This window comes from Myxine glutinosa, chromosome 2, assembly GCF_964187855.1.
Source record: "Myxine glutinosa chromosome 2, kmMyxGlut1.1, whole genome shotgun sequence".
Taxonomy (NCBI): Eukaryota; Metazoa; Chordata; class Myxini; order Myxiniformes; family Myxinidae; genus Myxine; species Myxine glutinosa.
The window spans coordinates 168,041,307-168,061,570 of record NC_136262.1 but is presented as its reverse complement, the minus strand read 5'-3'; the positions used below and the strand labels follow the sequence as shown (position 1 = coordinate 168,061,570).

At 41.8% G+C, this 20,264-nt stretch overlaps 1 protein-coding gene across 1 annotated transcript; it reads left to right on the top strand.

The window, feature by feature from the left end:
* The first annotated feature begins 1,360 nt into the window (after positions 1-1,360).
* LOC137422528 (deoxyribonuclease gamma-like) lies at positions 1,361-19,224 on the top strand. The gene is made up of 8 exons (XM_078772875.1): positions 1,361-1,432; positions 1,805-2,052; positions 3,592-3,714; positions 10,877-10,989; positions 15,333-15,442; positions 15,881-16,029; positions 18,166-18,262; positions 18,812-19,224. The coding sequence occupies exons 1-8, from the start codon at positions 1,361-1,363 to the stop codon at positions 18,953-18,955; spliced, it is 1,056 nt and encodes a 351-aa protein (XP_078629001.1). The 3' UTR covers positions 18,956-19,224.
* Positions 19,225-20,264: the final 1,040 nt, after the last annotated feature.

Here is a 20,264-nt window from a genome sequence, read left to right as displayed (position 1 = left end):
GGATTATGATTGTGGCATAACATGGTGTTAAATTTACCTCTTCAATTTCTTGAAGTAGTAATCCTTCATCATATTTTGGATATTCTAATTCTCTTCTAGCTCTTATATCTCTTATATCTCTAAGCTCTTGCTCTGTTTTTTGGCTAAGGTCTTCTTACATTTGTCGTTTTTGGGGAGTAAATTCCACTGTTGGATTTTGAAATGAAACCGCTTTTTGTTCGGCAGATTTTAAAAGAGGTTTAAAAAAACCTCTCTTGTTTTCTTTCAAATATTTCTTCACCCGATACTTTCCGACTCCATTTCTTCTTTATCTCTTCCTGTTGTTTAACAACTTTTGAAAGCAATTGATTATATTCCTTAAATTTTCTTGCTTGGTCTTCGGCATTCATTTTATTTATACGAGAAAATTATTGGTTATTATATCATCTTCTTTAACAACAATATATTTATATTTTCCAACCGTATGTTTCATAACACCCTCAAATTCCTATTTACTACATAAGGTAGAGCAGTTATCTCTCCAAAAATTATTTATATCTATTGAATTTAGTTTGAATAAAATAAAAGTATTAGCATTGTTTCTTATTGAGCGGCGAGGGAGTTGAAAGTATGACTGACTGAGATAAATACAATTACAAGAAGAATGTCGCCCCCTTGTATAGTAACTGTCCATAACCGTTTGGTTTCTCTCATTAACACAATCGTCAAAGATAACGAGATTCTCTTTTGTTTCATCTAAATCTTGGGGTAAAGGTATATCATCCGTATTATCTCTGAGAATACAAGTTATAGGTATAGACGATGTGGGTTTTGATTTATTTTTACCCTTTTGTTGAGTATCACAAAATAGTTGTATTACATCTTCAATGTTATAATCATTTAGTTTGTGTTGAAGTTTAAATACCCGATTATATCTTCTTTTTTAAGCCCTGCATTAAAACCTTGTGATAGTAGTTGATACTCTGGTTGAAAACTTGACTTTGTGAAAATTATTAAATTTTCATAGTCTAAAAAGTTTGGGGTAAGGAGCATCTTTAAAAGCAAACAGGTTTTCCCACAGCTGCTTAAACCAACGAATTAGACATCTTAATGAATTTGGGATATTCTCATGATTGTTAAATTTTCTCTTACTTTCCCAAACGGGTAAAAAATCACTCATTTTATATATGTTTAAAAAGAATTAACGTTTAATCATTCATCCTGTGCGTTATCTCTATTTGCATTATAATTGTTTATACATATTAGAAGTTTCTCAACCAAACGCTTAATTGCGTTTAAGTGTATATTGAAATATTCTGTCTTGTTGTTCATTCATTTTATATATACCAACAAAAAAATTGATTTTTTTTCGAAACATTACATGTTATTTTCAAAATCTACTATTTTGGGAAACAAGAGGGATGTGGAAGCCTGCCCTTTGCGTCACATGTTAGTTAGGTGCACCCTTTACCCCACTTGCGTCATATATAGAAATTTGAAAATGTGAAATTTTGGGACATTTTGGGGAAATCGTGAAAATGCGAAAAGGTGAAATTAATTATTTAATAATTTAATTAATTAAATAATTCGACCACTTGCGGTTTGTGGTGAGTCACCTCCTGTTTTGGGGGCAAGGGGGGATACGGGGATGTGGCCTGTCCCAGAACCGACCATTCTACACTACTATTGTGAAATTTACTTTATCCATTGTTTTGAATGAATTAAGGTTAATTGAGTCTAAATATGGACCTGCATCAATCCTTGTGCTTACTTTGTCTTTTCAAATGCACCCCATCATCAGTATATTATTGTTTGTTCTCTTCAGATGGTTTCACGCTGTGACATCAGCCTCCTGATTATAAAGAAATCTCAACAACAACACAACAGGCATTTTGAGGCCATTTTCCCTGCTGGAGCGAGGGTTGGCGGATCTGGAAAGAAATCTCAACAACAACACAACAGGCATTTTGAGGCCATTTTCCCTGCTCCAGCGAGGGTTGGCGGATCTGGAAAGAAATCTCGAAAGCATGAAAAAATAAACAAAGAACAAATGTTTGTCGACAACCTGAACAGGTTTGGAAACTTCACCAAAAACTGATTTTACAAAATCGATGTTTTTGCTGACCCTATAAGTGGCTATATGAGCATGAACAAGAACTTGTGTGAACTTTGCACGTGTAGATGAACAAGAGGGGAAAAAATAAATTTTATTTTTTCTGTATATGAGATCAAGGCTCGTGCAAGAGGTAACATTAATCACAAAAAAACATAAGTGGACACAGAAAACATATAATAAAGGGAACGGAAGACAAGATGGGGAGAGAGAGAGGGAAGCACACAAGTACAACAGCAGAGAACAGGGACATGAGGAGATCTGTGGGAGGGAGAGGGCTTGGGGGGAGGGGCACAGGAAGGGGGGTAGGAGTGGGTGGGAGAGGTATAAAACAAATGGACACTGCCAGGACTTCCAGCAAAGAAGTCGGTAATTCAAAAAAGTGGATCTGGGGTGAATTAACGGGGGAAGAAAAGATCAAGGTTTTGGATGGGGGAAGATAAGAGATGGTGGTGAACAGCTGTTTTGAAGACCTAGAGGGGGGAGTGGGATTGAAGAGAGTGAGGGAGTTTGTTCCAGAGGCGGAAGAAAAGAAGAATGAAAGCGTGAAGGTGGGCAGAAAGTCTTGATTTTGGCAGTTTTACCAGAAGAGGGTTGCTGGCAGATGTTGTACGACCTGAAGGAATATTTGGCAGACAGAGCACAGACAGAGCTGGGGGAGCTAGTCCAGAAAGGAGTCGATAGAAGACAGCGAGACCACCAACCTGCCTGCGGTGAGTGAGTGAAAGGCCCTTGAGAGTCAGCTTCATCGCCGGAGATTCCAATGATTATGAAAGCTTTGGTTTCTACAGCATGTTTTGAGACAGATCTGGAGACTAAATATCTTGTTATGTTTCATCATGTTAAACTAATGGATAATTCAGTTTAAATTTATTAATCTATTTTATTTACTTACTCCATTATGTCATGGGCTGGCAGGATGGCCCAGACCCAGAGCGACACACACTCACCTCGAATATGTCTCGTCTCGGTTTGAATCTCAGCACAGCTATAAACTGTCATCTCGGTGTTTCACATGCAGTGTGTGTGTGTGCAATGCCTTGGGTGGACGTTGAACTGGACATCTCATCTGCTGGCATTAGTTTTTGGACATTAATGATCCCACAGTGTCAGCGAAGGGTTGACGAGCGATCTCCAGCACTTTGGTCAAATTACAAATTTCTCTCCTGACTTCTTATGTCGGAGTAGCCACCTGTCCAGGATTGTAACTCGAGCCATATAAACTGCTTCGGCAGTACCGAGGCTCGGTGTAGAGCATGCTTCATGATCGGATCTTTATTTCATCACATTTTACAATTACTTTGCAGATTGCCTGTTTTTCATTGCATATCTTCACGTGATTAGTACCTTTTTGATTATATTTACCTTTACCTGGTCCTTTGAAAGGAGTATTCATGAAAATGCCTGGAATCTTTGAAAGAACATTTACAAGGCATTGAAATCAAACTTACAAAGACTCAGGTTTTACTGTTAGTTATTAATTGAGGCATCTCCCACAGGAAATACAGTGGAAAGACCTTCGCTTACATCAAGTGTGACATCTTCCCAGGATCGACAGGATATCGGCACGAGAGAATCGGCTCGAGGAAATCCCAGAAGTCTGTGTGTTTGATCATCTATCGGTACGTCATCTCATCATCCTGATCATTAAATACAAGGATGTGACATTAATTGTATTCACTGCTGTAAACATCGAGAGGTGACGTTTGGTGCACCAAGATTATTTGAGAATTGGACATGAATCGTGGATCAAAAAACCTTATTTAGTGGCTTTCTGCACATTACATCTGCAAAAACTAGGATTTTTGACTCACAACTCCATTCCCACCATCTCAATAATTCAATTCAAAGAAACATTTATTTCCATAGTTGCCAATATAACGAGTCAAACAAAAATATACGAAAGCAATACATCCGGAACTTGATGACCTCAGAAGGATACAATCAAGACAACATGAAGAGAAGCAAATATGGAGGCATCATCAGAAGCCAAGGCTTGTGTTGATATGCTTATGCACTCACAATATAAATGACAAACGATAAATTCGTTTAAATCTACCGAAAGGTAAAAAATGAAGGAAAAAACATTCAAGAATACAGGAAATAACAATAACTAGAATAAACAGATAAAAATAATGAAATAGCAATAACGCAGAGATTTACAAGAGTGAACAACAAATGAACATGTGGAAAGGAAACTTTCAACAACACGAGATCAAATTTTGTTTATATGAAGACTTAAACCGGCACACAGACGACTTTGCCTTCACTGCTCCATCAGTTCTATTCCCAAGACGTCGCCGAAAATAACGTCGTGTATCAATAGAGTATGATGTGCGAGAAAAAGGGAGAAATAAGTCATCTTGTGATCTCGTGAAATGAGTGTGGATATCATGAGCTGCTGTAAAATATCATGAAAAGACTTGTGGAGAAGTTTGTTGATATGCTTGAACATAAATATCCCTGTATGTAATTTATTAAATGTCAATAAGTGTCAATGTGTTAAGTTTGGTAAAAAGAAAGAAAAGGTGCAGTGTGGTCACGTGGATGAGAGAGGGTGCAGATCCTTGCAGCACTCTTTTAAATAACTGAGAGTGAGTGTAGCTGATTGTAACTAGAACGTGCACAGACAAGGTTACAATAGTTCAGGTAAGGGAGGATGAAGGCATTAAAGAGGGAGAACAATCGTGTCTTTCCTCGATCGTGTCTTATTATCAGTATCAAAAGTATCAAATTTAAATCTCAATTGGAATGTGTACATTTTTGTTGCACAATATGGCTTTGATTTCAATTTTTGTTTCCTGTTACAACCATCAGCTTACACAAATTTATAAAATACCAATCATTTTAAAATACTAAAGCAGACCCCAGTAAGTATGGTGAGCGCATCTGGTGTGAGTATGGGAGGTCAGCGGTGTGATTCTGCACTTCAGCGAGTCATAGCAATGATTTTATAAATGGTGAGTACGACTTCCTTGCTTGATGCTCAACATTTGAAGAATAGATCAATGAAAAGCACCATATATTGGCATCCATGGGAAGGAGGAAATCTCAATCTTATCCGGGTGTGAAGAGAAAGAAACACAAAGATGGCGTCGCAAGTAAACACAATGCTGCTGGGAAGTTCGTCATGTGCCTCAAGCTCAGTGGCTGTGTTTGTTTGAAGTCAAGTCTGGTGTTATCACATGCATTACTGCAAGGTCGGTCTTGAGACTATGATAAAATACATCAGCAATGTTAATTAGGAGGAAGAACTCAAATATGAGGACTGAGGACGCCTGGAACCTGTTCAAAGACAGAGGCAGCCAGACATTAGAGAGACGTTTACCCAAATCCCAGCATAAAGGAATTGGAGGAAAACACAAAGTTTGGAACAAGCACCAAAATATCAAGTCAGCACGAAACTGGGAAAGCTGTAAACAAGCAAGGACAAAACTATGGCAGAAATGAGGTCTTCATGAAAATTATTTGAGAGAGGGATTGCAGCAGACATAAAGGAAAACCCCAATAATATTGTCCTGTGGCTCGCTCATTTAACACCGAGAGGACGCCACGGATGGCTAATCAGGCTTAACGAGGCGTCCGGGTCAATGGCGGATTTGACTATGCAACTACGGGAGGAAGAAGGGGAAGAATAAGAAGTGGGGATTTACCTGACACGATCCGAGCAGTCTTCAATCCTGCAAATTAATCTCACACAAACACGGGATTTGGAATGAAAGGGAAAATAATAAAAGGGTTTATTCAAAATAAATATCAGGACAGGGAAACATGCCAGAAAATAAATGTCCTAAATAGGGACATCCCCACAACTCACTTCAAATACACAACACAGGAATTAATTAATAAAATTAACGTTTTGTTGTGCTTGTGTGTGATGCGCCTTAGCTGTGTGTAGATATAGCGTCCGTCAGGAATCGTCCAGGCTCCGGTGTTCGGGACCCAAGTGTGCAGTCTGGGCATGGCTCCGGTTGGCGCGAAATGGCTCGGTCATTGGCGCGAACCGCTTGGGCGTTGGCGCGAACACCCCACTCTGCATGGTCCGTCTGGCGCTACACAGCACAGCACACAGGCACCAGGAGCACGGCACAGGGGAGGATGAGCGTCAGCGGTGGTCTCTCCACCATCCTACGAATGTCCACACATTGGAACAGGTCCAACACGAAGGGATAGTCAAGGGAAAGCAAGAGGCAAAAGGAACAACTCTGGGCAGGAAGGAACCAGGAACGAGAAGGCCAAGGGAAGAAGAGAGAGAGGAAAATGCTGGCGAGCGAGCAGTTTTACGCTCCGGTCTTCCGACGTCAGCTCCTTCCCCTCCAACCAGTGCGGCGCTTCTAACCTTCCCAAATCTTCTGATCTCCTCCGTCCCTTCCCATTGGCCGAGCTCTTGGTGCCCTGCTCCATGCCGTTGGTCGATGGCCAACCACAAGTCCTTCTTTTTCTCTCCAATCACGAGGAAGCTCTCTGCCCTACTCTGCCAATCGGTGTGGTGTTTGCTGCTCGCCTGTCCGCCTGTCCAATCAAGAGTTCTCCCGGGCGTGGATCCCAGCCTGCCTGGTCAATGCGTGAAAGCCATGGTGTACCACTGCGCGGCCGCTGCCTGCTTGTCTTTCCAGTCAGTTCTTGTAAGGGGGGTGATTTAATGAAGGTGTGCACTAAGGGCCTATCTGATGTCTATAAGAGTGCGTTGCCATAAGGGACAAAGGAATGATCACCAGGTCTGACACACAGGGGTCTTATCTTAGTCCCTACAACTATTTAACACACGAACATCCTTGTATGATCACAGGTATACACTTGATCCTACAAACCGGGCTAAACACAGAACTACTTATTGAACATCTAGGTGGTTCTAGCTATAACGACAGACGTAGCATAATACCTACACAGATCTACCTAGATCTAGATATGCCTACCCAACCGACATTACAATATTTAGACTTACGTGAAGAACCAAACAAGGACCAAGCTGAATTATTCAATGAAGTGTGAACACTATTTTTTGTCAAGTGTACACCATTGAATATCGACAAGTAATTCTAGAACCAGATCAGGTACATGTCACAGATATTGCAGAGAGCATTTACGCAACTGAGGAGGAAGTTACAAAACAACTGAAATGATTGAAACAAGACAGGTTCCAAGGACAAGATAAGATCCATTCCAAGGCTCTGAATGAAGTCGGTACATACATCTGTTTAATTTATCAGAAATCCCTTCTCAAAGGCAGAGTTCCATCAGCCTGGAGTAAAGCTGATGAAGTGTTGCTCAAAAAAAGGAAAGAGGAATGAACAAGACAATTATCAACCTGTAAAACTTCAGCTCTGTTGCAGGCAAACTCAAGGAAACGATACCGAGGGATGCCAATGTTGAACACAAGGAAGATAACGATCTCTTCATGTCTTTTTTTTAATCATACCTTTGCCATAATATAAACTTTGCAAGAAAGAGACGTCAGAGTAACATAAGACCCATCACTGAAATAAGTGGGCACATAGGTAGAGCTGCAACAACAGGTAACTCTATACATTGGGTCAATAAGAGATGGGACCTCCGCTTCTGGTTCCCATGGCGAGGAAGCGTTTTCCGATCTCTCCACGTCATCAAAGTTTAAGTATTTTCCCATTCGTGTCTTCGTCAAATTTCCATTGGTTATTTTATTGTGTATGTGTTACTGTGTGTTTCTAGTTAGTGTTGGTTTGTAATTCATGCCAACTTGTGTGTAATTAATCGTTTTATGTTTGCACCGCATTGCACGGCCTGGTCTCTCTCGGCTTCCCTCCCCCCTCCACCCGCCGTCGGTGTTTTTGTGAATTTAAGTTCTTTGCTTCGCTGTATTTGCTTGTTTCTTTGATTCTCTCTTCTCCCCCGAACTTCCCCGAACATCTCCCCTTTGTCCAACGTTTTAAATACGAAAAAAATAAAATAAAATAAAAATTCTTATTTCCTTCTCTCTTCGCAGGCCCTGCCTGAGGGCTGTTGTCTCGCCCCACCCCCTTTATCTCCTTTTCTTCCACCTCTTCCTTCCATCTCCAGCTGAAACTCACCTTTCCAATTCTAGTTTTCACCATACTCATTCAACCCTTTCTCCTTCAAATTGTGGCCCTGAATGTATTTCTCTCATCCCCCTCTCCCCCTCCCCCCCTTCCTGTTCACCTGTTCAGGCTGGAGTTCCACAAGGCAGTGTTCTGGGCCCTGTGTTTTTTCTGGTCTTCATCAATGATCTCTCCAACTTCCTGAAAAATCCTCTCTATCTCTTTGCTGTTGACTCCACTCTCTGCCACTCCATACCTCATCCCTCAGATCAGCAGTCTGCAGCCTCCTCACTCTCTGCAGACCTGGACAACATCACAGACTGATGAAACAAGTGGAACATGTCTTTCAATCCTGACATTTTTCACACACTCACTATGTCTCTCCGAAAAGACTGACTGGACAACCCTCCCATCTACTTTCTCAACAATCCTCTCCGAGAAGTTCTGTTGCTCATGCTTTTGGGTCTCACTATCTGCCATGACATTTCCTGGGAAAACCACATTTCCAAGATTGCCTCCAAAGCCAGTCCCCGACTGGGCATCCTCCATCGTGTGAAGTCCCGCCTTGGCACACCTGAGCTCCTCACCACTTACAAGGCTTTCATCCGCAGCTCAATGGAATACTGCTCTCTCCTCTGGGCTGGTGCTCCTGCCGCACACCGAGCTCGGCTTCACGCTGTGGAAAACCAAAGCTTTCAGGATCATTGGTATCTCCCGCGATGAAGCGAACTCCGAGGGTCTTTCACTCACTCATCGCAGGCAGGTTGGTGGTCTTTCTGTCTTTTACCGACTCCTCTCAAGCCTAGCTCCCCCATCTCTGTCTGTGCTCTGTCCACCAAATATTCCTGAAGGTCGCACAACATCTGTCAGCAACCCTCTTATGGTTAAACTGCCAAAATCAAGACTCTCTGCTCACCTTCACTCTTTCATTCCTCTTTTCTCCTGCCTCTGGACTCTTTCTCCTGCCTCCCCCACTCTCTTCAATCCCACTCCTCCTTCCAGGTCTTCAAAACAGCTGTTCACCACCATCTCTTATCTTAACCCCTCCAAATCTTTGATCTTTTTTTACGCCCGTTAATTCACCCCAGAGCCAGTTTCGTTTCGTAATTCACCCCAGAGCCACCCCAGAGCCAGCCAGCCAGAGCCCCAGAGCCAGTGAAATACCAACTTCTTTCCTGAAGTCCTAGCAGTGTCCTTGTGTCTTATACCTCTCCCACCCCTCCCCCCCCATTCTCGTGCCTCCTCCCACCAAGCCCTCTCCCTCCCACAGATCTCCCAACGTCCCTGTTTTCAAATGTTGTGTTTGTGTCCTTCCCCTTCTCTCCCCATCGTGTCTCCCGCTCCCTTTATTATATGTTTTATGTGTCCGGTTTTTTTGTGATTAATGTCAGCTCTTACACTTGCCTCAATCTTGTATACAAAAAAGAAAAAGAAAAAAGAGATAATTGAAATATGTGGACAAAAGAACATTTATCCTGCTTTAGAAGTCATTGTGACGCACAAGTTGGAATATTGTTCACGAGTCTGGAATCCCGTCCTAAATAAAGATGAGGAAACACTGGAAATGATGCAAAGTATAATGAAAAAAAACTTATCGATGAAGTGAAGGATTTCATTCAGCAAAAAGATAAAAAACCATCCCAATTTTAAAGAAGAGGAAGAAGACAGCCGAGAGGTTACAAGTCTTCAGACGAAGGAACCAATTTGATAACATCCCTGAGCACATATTCTTCAGCAGACCACCAGACAAATGCACATGAGTAAAATGGTTCACGAGATTCAAGGGGCAATTTTCAGGAGATAAAGAAAAACATTCAGTCAAAGAACATTTATGAAGTGGTACAACACCATGAGATAAATGGCCAAGAGTGAAACAATCTACATTGAAACAATTTAAGTATAATCTAGTTAGTGCTGGAAGTATGACCCAGGGAAGTACGGCCCAACAGTTACCATGTGACCACAACGAAAAATTCAACGGATATGAAGAACAGTGAGATGACTGAAAATCATGGAACAAGTGGTTGCTTCATGTGTATTTGTCTGCATGAGTGTGTGTGTGTGTGTGTGTGTGTGTGTGTGTGTGTGTGTGTGTGTGTGTGTGTGTGTGTGTGTGTGTGTGTGTGTGTGTGTGTGTGTGTGTGTGATTTGTTGTGCAACTTCTCCAGGAGTCTGAGTCAAAGTAGAAAAAATAATCCTTTGAAATTGTGCGCTTTTGTCAGTAACAAAGAACTTTCATGTCTGAAAGAAGTATTAATTTCCTGAGAGGGACCAGTCCCTGAAAGGGGTCTTTGCTTTTGCAATCCTGGTGTCATGGGGTAAACCCAAACATTAAATAAGCTGAAAACCCTTCATGTAAGAAATGTGAGCAGGACGTTTGTATTACATCAGGTACATGAGTCAATCTAAGTTTAATGACTCGTTTTCTATGTTTGCAGGTTAGCCTGGTGTTGGCTTAGCGGTTAGGGTGTCGGCTTGGGATCCTCGGATCCTGGGTTTGCATCGCGATCGATCGCTGAATTAACACCAGCGGGGTTGACTCAGCCTGTCATCCTTCCGAGGTCGGCAAATTGAGTACCAGTTCACTGGTAATTCCCTGTGTGTCGCAAGAGGCGACTCACAGGGCTGGTGGCGGGAAGGGCATCCGGCCATAAAACATTGCTTCAAAAAGGGGACCAAGGTGCCCGAAAAAGGCCAACCCCTGCTCTGCGGGGAACAATGGCCTCTAATGGTGTTTTTATGTTTGCAGGTCAGACTTGGGAGAGATGACATATATTGCTTCAACAAAAGCTCGGCGAATGAAACATTATGAAAACTTTGATAAAAGGAGATTCTTCATCAGGTTTCAGGCCCAGAACAGCGGTCAGTATGAAAAACCTTCGCTCTACTTTACATAATGCTCTTTTATTGGTACAAAACAATATTTGCTACTCTGAACAAATATAATTTTGAAATTAAGGAGCGCTTCAGGTTGTCAAAATATATTTTCATAGCTGACGATACTCAGACGTAGCTTTGAATATAAAGCGCTGAAATATCACACATGTCTTATTGCCGGAGGGTTTTGGTTCTTTGTGGACTGAGTGCATCAAGAGCCCCCAATAAATGGTGACCAATGAGAGCCTCTTGTCTGGTTAGGCAGGAATATTTGGAATTTGGTCAGAGTGATGGTGATTGCTTCCTAAATATTCACCCAGTGACTGTGGGATCATTCACATATTCCAGCCATAGTTCTGAGATGTGTTTGATCAGATGGTTTTGACTATTATTTTGTGGAGAAAGGATTCCTTTTGTATTCTATTGATGTTTTGTACTTGGAGTATAAAATGGCCGAACAATATCGCTGAGACATACGCACACTCACCTCCAAGCTATCTCGCCTGGGTTCGAAGCTGACCAAGCTATAAACTGTCATCCTGGGGTTTCATAGACAGGGTGATTCATCAATGTGTGTTCCGTCCTTCAGATGGATGTTAAACTGGGCCTCTCATCTGCCAGCATTATTTACCTGAACAAGTTCCAAATTCCTGCACATCTAGTTGGCCATGCTGCATCAGAATGGTGACCCATCCAAGATTGTAACATTCCAAATGAAACTGCTTCGGTAGCCTTACGCACCCCATGGAAGGAAAAGGATTTTTTTTAAATTCCATGGAAAGGTATTTAAATGTGTATGTAGAAGCAAGATAAAATGTCGTAATTTTCGAAAAGCCGAATGATAAATTGAAATATGCCATCCTGAGACAAGATTCCAGAGGTGGAAGCATACATTTGGAGAAATAAAATATTGACCAATATTTTTCATAAAAAGCATCTCTATCAGAGTTCACGAAGATCTGAATACTACAAAAGTCGAGAACACTTGTGTCCTCATGGATGTCGCCAATATTCCCCTTTCCCTCAGCCCAGATTTTGTGTCCAAAAATATGGATTAAATTAAATATAAAGTAATTATTTTCCGTTACAACCCAAGGATATTAGGGGAGGAGAACGTTTTGTTGAATGCGTGTATCAACTTTGAACTCTCCTTTGCATCTCATGTCAGGATGAATTGATGAACAAAACTAAAACGACACTTGGTGGAGCGCAAACCTCTGCCAGGCTGAACAGTTTACGTTTTGTATCCCACTGATGGGCCAGATCCGGATTCGGACCGGAGCCAAAATCGAATTGGCTTGTTCTTGTCGCCTTCCCAACTCATCCCTGTAGTTTTGTCATAATCCATCTACAACTTCATGAAATATCATGCTATATATCGGTTTTTCCCCTTATCTCTCAATGGCGAAGTGATCGGATCCAGATGTGGATCCGGATCTTCACCAAAATCGAATCGAAAGACAATTTTGTCTGAATCCGTCCACAACTTTATGAGATATCCCATTCACAAATGGACAAAAGCAAACAGAAAGGGGTGAAAACGTAACCTCTATCCACCTTCTGTGGTGGAGGTGATAAGGTTATGCTTGACAGACATCATCATTCTGTTGGGTGGAGACATTCGCCAGTGTGTCAGAAAATAAAGAAACATTCTTGTTTTTGGTTTATCTTGCACCATCAGAGTTCTAAAAAGATGACACAACAATCATTCTTCCAATCAGGGAGTTCTGCATTTACTTCAGGTTTAGGCAGTCTAGATGAGTAATGGGAATTACCTGAACTCTTTTTTTTGTATACATAGTCGAGGTTCGTGGAAGAGCGAGTACTAATATGGTCAGGCCACAACAGGCCAAAAGGAACAGTAGAGAAGGGACCACCAACAGCAGCGCTGAAGGCTAAGATAGAGGCAGGAAAGACTTTGTCTGATGGAGGATGTCCATTCGGTGGCTGGCTTTGGAGACCAACTTTGAAATATAATTTTCCAAGAAAGATCATTTCTGATAGTGTAACCCAGGAGTTTGAATGACTGCACTTCCTCAAGAGGTTTTGTAGATAGGAGGGTTTGCCACATGGTCCTTTCAGAAAGAGATCATGAGAGAGATTGAGAGATGATAGAGATTGTCAGCATTGTTACACATGTTCCATGTGTTTGTCAATCTTGTGATTATTTTCAAGGTCTGAAGAGAGCCCATCTGGCTCTCTGTCTGAAGGATGGAGGATGTCATGGCAGAGGGAGGAGTCATCAGCAAATAGCTAAAGAGGACTTTTCAGAGAGTCAGCGAGATCATTTCTGAATATCAGGAATATGACTGGGCAAAAAACACTGCATTGGTGCACTCCAGCCTTGACAAAAAGAGGAGATTAATGGATGCACATTGACTACGAGAGTAGAAGTAGTCAGTAAGACATATGTGGGGTTGGCCTCGGATGCCATAGGCAGAAAGTTTGGAGAGCAAGGTGGGATGCCAGGCTTTGTTGAAAACACAATATTTATCCAAAGAGATGGCAAAGATCTCATGTCTGACATCGAGGACCTCCATCAATTGCTGGGAACATAGAAGCATCATGTCCAAAGTGGAGTGACCTGGACTGAAACCAAATTGGTAATCCAAGGTGCGGTTTTTGGACAAAAGGAAGGATTTAACATCAACTGTGATGATGGATTCCATGACCTTGTTGATGATTGGAAGTAAGCTGATTGGTCTGTAGTTGAGTGGGATCTGTTTTTGCACCTTTTTATTGAATGGAGTGATGTTGGCAGATTTTCAAGCAGATGTGAGATGACTGAGCGTAAATTAAAGGGTGAAAACAGAAGACAGCGGATGTGCAAGACAAGCAGAGCTCGTATTCAGGAAACGTGAGCTGATGCCGTCTGGTCCTGGGTGCAGGGCCGACGCCAGACTATTTTGCGTCCTCTGCAAGGCCAGCTACTTGCATCCCCTCCCTCCCCCCTAAAAATTTTTTTGCCAACTTCGATTATTAAAAAGATGTTTTGTAGAAAAAATAAAAAGCAGAAAACTTGAAACTGCTAAATTTATTTTAAATTGCAAGAATAAGTACCATAAGATGCCAACAGCACCAATATTAAAGGCGCAATATCCATTAATATGGCAGTGGCCCTGTTACCCCACGCTTTGGGGCAAATGGGCTTTCACTTAAAAAAAATATGACACTTCATGTGGTTTGCAATGCAAAATAAACAAAGTGGTCCCTTTATGAGTGTGTCAATGGAAATTACAGATAAACAAAACAGTTTTTGGTTTGAGCAATAAGTTTTAGATATGCAAAATCAAAATTTTAAATAATCAATCTTTGATTATCTTTCGCAAATACAAAATAAAATATTTTGGCACACATCATTTTGAACTAAAGGGCACTCGGTATAATGCATACCTCAGCCATTGGCAACACAACTTTCAAACCTTTTACTTCACACACCTTTAAGTATATATACCATTTAAGGATACTTGGCGTAACCAACCCGTCATGTCACCACAATATTTCGCTTACAGTCAGACAGAGAAACAAACAAAAAAACAGACAAACAGAGTTAAAAATGTCTCATAAAAGTTTCAATTTCAGACACATCAACATCTCACTTTGCGTGCCTTTTCCTTTGCACATTTTGTCACAAATTCAACCAGATCAAGTGCTGATGCCTGGGCATGTTCAATTGATATCGTTGCCAAGCCAACTAGTCTCTTTTCCAACATTGTAGAGCGTATGTAAGTTTTTATAACTTTGAGCTTTGAGAAACTAGGTTCACCACGTGCCACTGATACTGGAAGTGTGAGAAGGATCCTCAAAGCAACGGAAACATTGGGCACATTATCCAGGAGTTTTTGTTGTAGTCGGAAGAGAAGTACTTCTTGTGGCAGCATAGACTTTGGAAGTCTTCGAGCTATTGCTACAAGTTCAGTAATGCGCCCCTCTGATGTCTGCGCCCCAGGTGGCTGCCTAGTTGGCCTAATGGTAGCGCCGGCCCTGCCTGTGTCAGAGTCAGAGACAGAGTACAGGAGAAGTTGTGTACGACAGGGAAGGATGGATACCGAGAGGAAATGGAAATATTCTGTTTTTGACGTATTTATAAACATGCGAATACATTTTGATATGAGCTATATTCAAAAAGCTTTATGAGCGAGACTCAGAACAGCCCTGCACACACCAAGGAATATTATATTTTCAACATACACTTACAAATGTTTAGTTGGAAAATAGAAAAAATATATTGTTTCTATTGGAGATGCACCTGGTGTTACCTTTTGTGCATGTCTGTTACTGAATTGAGTTTCTCAATTAGAAACTACAATAAATTTTGGTTTTCTCAGGTATCAGTGATTGCATTCTTGTCCCTGTTTTGACAACTACAAACGTGAAAAAAGAAGTTGATGAACTTTTTGATATGTTTGATTCAGTTGAAAAGCATTGGTGCAACAAGGTAAGAACAATATATAACTCGTTTTTATCACTTGGGCAGCTGTCCTATTGCAAATTGAATAGCCTTTCTACATACTCTCGGACTCTTGAAATATTTTTATCACAACTATAAATTCAAGAGGTTATAATCAAATATTGTTCCTTTAATCTTTGGCGAAACTTTGAGACGTGCTCCATAAAGTTTAATACCCATGTTGTAAAGACTCGGCTTGAATACGTACGTGTGTTTGGATGCATTCCTTATTTTAAGGATCCAACAAGCAAACGCCATTAATGCTGTCATTAAAGGAGTTTCTTGGATTCAAATAAATTTTCACAACTACGATCAGACATCCCTCAATCCTTAAACTGGAAAGAAGGATGGAAATTAAATATATAATTCTGGTGATGGAGGATTCAAAGAGATAATGTGACCTTTTTCTATTTCTTCTACATACAGAATGTCATGTTTCTTGGAGACTTTTCCACCATCGCAAAATATTTGGATACGCAAAAGCAAAGCATGAACAATTATGACAAATTCCAATGGCTTATTGATGGCAAAATGGACACCATGGTGGAAACGGATATCAACTACGCAAATGACCGGTTTGTTTGCTATTCCTCAATTGCATTGGGACATTATATAGTATGAGCACCGACAATACTTTATGATGATACTATTTGGGAATATTCAGTTTCAACATTCACAAAAATCGCTAAATTGCAGTTCTCCCGTCCACACTCTGTCCTGATTCTTTAAACATGACCTACCCCGACTCCCTTTCCTTTGTATCCCTTGGTCTCAACCTATTTCCTTTTGGTTCCTTTTCCTGCAACAATGACATACCTTCAGCTGTTATACGCAAGCCTGGTGTTGGCTTTACGGTTGAGGTGGCTGGCTGAAGATCTTAGGGTCTTGAGTTCAAACCCCTGTCATGCTATTCAATAACACCAGGTGGGTTGACTCAGCCTGTCATCCTTCTGAGGTTGGCAAAATGAGTATCACTTATTGGAAACAAGGGAAACTGTATTCCATCACAATCCCACAACAAAAGCAAAATGTCAAAATATGGTCATCCATAAGAGCATTGTGGTGTTGTATTGTGGTGTCATTCCTTCCTTGTTTGGTTGTTTTGTGCGCTTTCATCCCTCAAGGTTTTTCCTTTTTTTTAAATGTAGAAATAACGATGAGCTGTCTTGTTTTCATTGAATGAGCAGCCAATGTATACCAAATGGTGCCCATGACCCATGTGACCAGTTATTTCTGGGACACACCATGTCGCTTTTCCTAGTATATCGCAAATCTCGTTTTGACTCCGTTTTGACTCCCGTTTTGACTCCCACAACGTGTGGCGCTGAATGGGTTTCTCTCATCTCCTCTTCCTGTTCAGGCTGGAGTTCCCCAAGGCAGTGTTCTGGGCCCTGTGCTTTTTCTGGTCTTCATCAATGATCTCCCCGACTCTCTTGAAAATCCTCTCTATCTCTTTGCTGATGACTCTACTCTCTGTCGCTCCATTCTTCATCCCTCAGATCGACAGTCTGCAGCCTCCTCACTCTCTGCAGACCTGGACAAAATCACAGACTGGGCAAACAAGTGGAACATGTCTTTCAATCCTGACAAATCTCACACTCTTACAATGTCTCTCCGAAAAGACCGACTGGACAACCCTCTCATCTACTTTCTGAATAATCCTCTCCAAGAAGTTCTGTCACTCAAACTTTTGGGTCTCACTATCTGCCATGATCTTTCCTGGGGAAACCACATTTCAAATCTGGCCTCCAAAGCCAGTCGCCGACTGGGCATCCTCCGTCGTGCGAAGTCCTTCCTTGGCACACCTGAGCTCCTCACCACGTACAAGGAAGGCTTTCATCTGCAGCTCAATGGAATACTGCTCTCCCCTCTGGGCTGGTGCTCCTGCCTCACACCTAGCTCGTCTTCACGCTGTTGAAAGCAAAGCATTCAGAATCATTGGAATATCCCGCGATGAAGCTAACTCCAAGGGCCTTTCACTCACTCACCGCAGGCAGGTTGGTGGTCTTTCCGTCTTCTACCGACTCCTCTCTGGCCTTGCCCCCCCAGCTCTCTCTGGGCTCTGTCCCGCAAATATTCCTACAGGTCGCACAAGATCTGCCTGCAACCCTCTTATGGTTAAACTGCCAAAATCAAGACTCTCTGCTCACCTTCGCTCCTTCATTCCTCTTTTCTCCCGCCTCTGGAACAAACTCCCTCACTCTCTTCAATCCCACTCCACCCTCCAGGTCTTCAAAACAGCTGTTCACCACCATCTCTTATCTTCCCCCATTCAAAACGTTGATCTTTTCTATCCCCGAAAATTTCACCCCAATTCCACTTTTTGAAATACCAACTTCTGTCCTGGAAGTCCTTGGTGTCCTTGTGTTTTATACTTCTCCCACCCCCCACCCCTTCCCACGCCTCCTCCCCCCGAGCCCTCTCCCTCCCACACATCTCCCTGCTCTCAAATGTTGTGTGCTCTCAAGTGTTTGTGTGCTTCCCATTCTCTTGTCTTCTGCTCCCTCTTTTTATATATTTTGTTTGTCTGGTTGATTTGTTTGTGAAGTAAATGTCAGCTCTTTCACGAGCCTCGATTCAGTATACAAAAAAAAAAAAAAAAAAAAAATACCCATCATCCTCTTTGCCCTCCTCTGTGTGTAAGGGTTTATTGCCCCCACATTTCCCCTTCATTTCTGAGACATAATACTCACGTGTTATTCAACTTACAGATTTGTTGCTTTCGGAACGGAAGTACAAAATGCTGTTGTACCTGGATCAGCAAAACCTTTCAACTTTTTGATCAATTACTCTCTCAGTCAGGAGGAGGTATGATGCAGTGTATACCTACCACCGGTGGGAGATTCAGAACATACCGATTATTCATCGTGAAGTTTGATATTGACGGTTCATAGTTTTGTACTTGGTTATACCTGGCGTTCCATACAATCCGCAGAGGTACACCAATCGGGTTTTATATGGCCTCAAAGGATGAAAATGTTGTATTTTTACTTGATTTAGAATTATCAGGTTTACAACTAATACAGTTGTGTGTGTTCCATGGACACAACTATTTTTTTGGTTATCCCAATTAATGGAAATCTCTGTTTTAAGATTACACTTTTTCCCCATTGTAACTGAGGGTTCAATAAACCTGGACCAAAATTTCAGGCGGAGATAAATGTCCATCGTAAACACATAAGATGATCAATGTTTGTTTGTGATGAGAAATACTCAGAGAAGAGTGTAAAATTCTCAACAATAGATGTTATCTCACAAGTCAACAGGTTGCTTTGGAAAAGATGAGGTTTGAAATGTTTATGATGACATGTTGACAGTAACCTTGCTGATGCATTCCTCTTGCTCACACTCCCACAGGGCCTGTGTATCATGGACCATTACCCTATCGAATTGGACCTGGAGCCACCACCCCACGGGCATTCAATTGGCGGCGGGTATGCAAATAAAATTGGCGGCGGGTCTCCAAAACAAAGTGGCGGTTATCATGAAACAAATGTGTGATCATTCAGCATTTCTGCTAATGTTGTCTCTGTGCAAATGCTATGCTTAACATAATTATATGAATGATTTATTGAATAATTGGGAGATGGTATTCTGTTGGGTTCATCAGTGAAATAATGGGGCAGTCTTTTGACAAATTCTTCATATTATGCACGTCAATTAACCTTTTATCATTCTTCTTCTGATTTGCTTGCTCATCCTATACTCTTTGTGTAATGCTCTTGCATGAATGTCTTGTTTCTGCAAATAAAACTGATTAAACAGATGAATATTGTGTTTGAATTTGCTCATCTGCTGTCGATTTAAATATGGCTTCATTTAATCTCTCCTCGTAAATGTGTGAAGGCGATGAACTCGAAGAAGAAATCATTTGTGGACACATGCCATGCTATTGTCATTCTTTTTTTCTTTTTTTTTGTATACTGAATCGAGGCTCGTGAAAGAGCTGACATTTGCTTCACAAACAAATCAACCAGACAAACAAAATATATAAAAAGAGGGAGCGGAAGCCAAGAGAAGGGGAAGCACACAAATACTTGAGAGCACACAACATTTAAGAGCAGGGAGATGTGTGGGAGGGAGAGGGCTTGGGGGGAGGAGGCGTGGGAAGGGGGGGGGGGGGGGGTGGGAGAAGTATAAAACACAAGGACACCAACGACTTCCAGGACAGAAGTTGGTATTTCAAAAAAGTGGAATTGGGGTGAAATTAGCGGGGGTAGAAAAGATCATTGTACTGTATTGGGGACGTCGAGAGATTAGGTGGATGTTAATGACGAAGGGAGTGCTTAGTTTAATGGGATGACGGGGAAGCACGAGTTTTAGGGGAAAAGCAGCTAGATAGATGATGCTGTGTGTTTGAGGAATTGTGTATGGAGAACCAAAGGAATTGTGTTGAAGTGTATGGAAAAAGGTGTGTGAGCACAAAAGGTGTGCGAATTTGGTGTGTGAGATAAAAGGTGTGTGAAATAAATGGTGTGGAATGAGTAGTGTGGAAAGCTTTGTGTGGAATGAGTGGTTTGGAGTGCATGGTGCGAAGGATTGAATGAGGGAAGAGTGGAACCCATTCGCGAAAGCCCGGGGGGGGGGGGTGGGGGGGGGGGGGTAGTGTCAAGTCAGGTAGAGGGCTCAGGTAAATTGTTTGGATATTGACACCTGTGGTGCAGGTAGTGGCAATGTAGTGCTTTGGAGGGTGCATGAGTCAGTGAAATGACTAGGCGTGTGGCTTAATTGGTGCGTATGGTTATTGGGGCACTCCGCCACTGGTAGTTTGTCGGCCAAGTGAGGCCGCAGGTAGGCTCTGGGAGCCAGT

Excerpts from the sequence above, each read along its gene's own strand:
- LOC137422528 (XM_078772875.1), top strand. The coding sequence starts at position 1,361 with ATGTTATTTTCAAAATCTACTATTTTGGGAAACAAGAGGGATGTGGAA. Across the intron at positions 2,053-3,591 it reads TTTGTCGACAACCTGAACAG|GAAATACAGTGGAAAGACCT; the intron begins GTTTGGAAACTT and ends CATCTCCCACAG. Across the intron at positions 16,030-18,165 it reads ATCAACTACGCAAATGACCG|ATTTGTTGCTTTCGGAACGG; the intron begins GTTTGTTTGCTA and ends TTCAACTTACAG.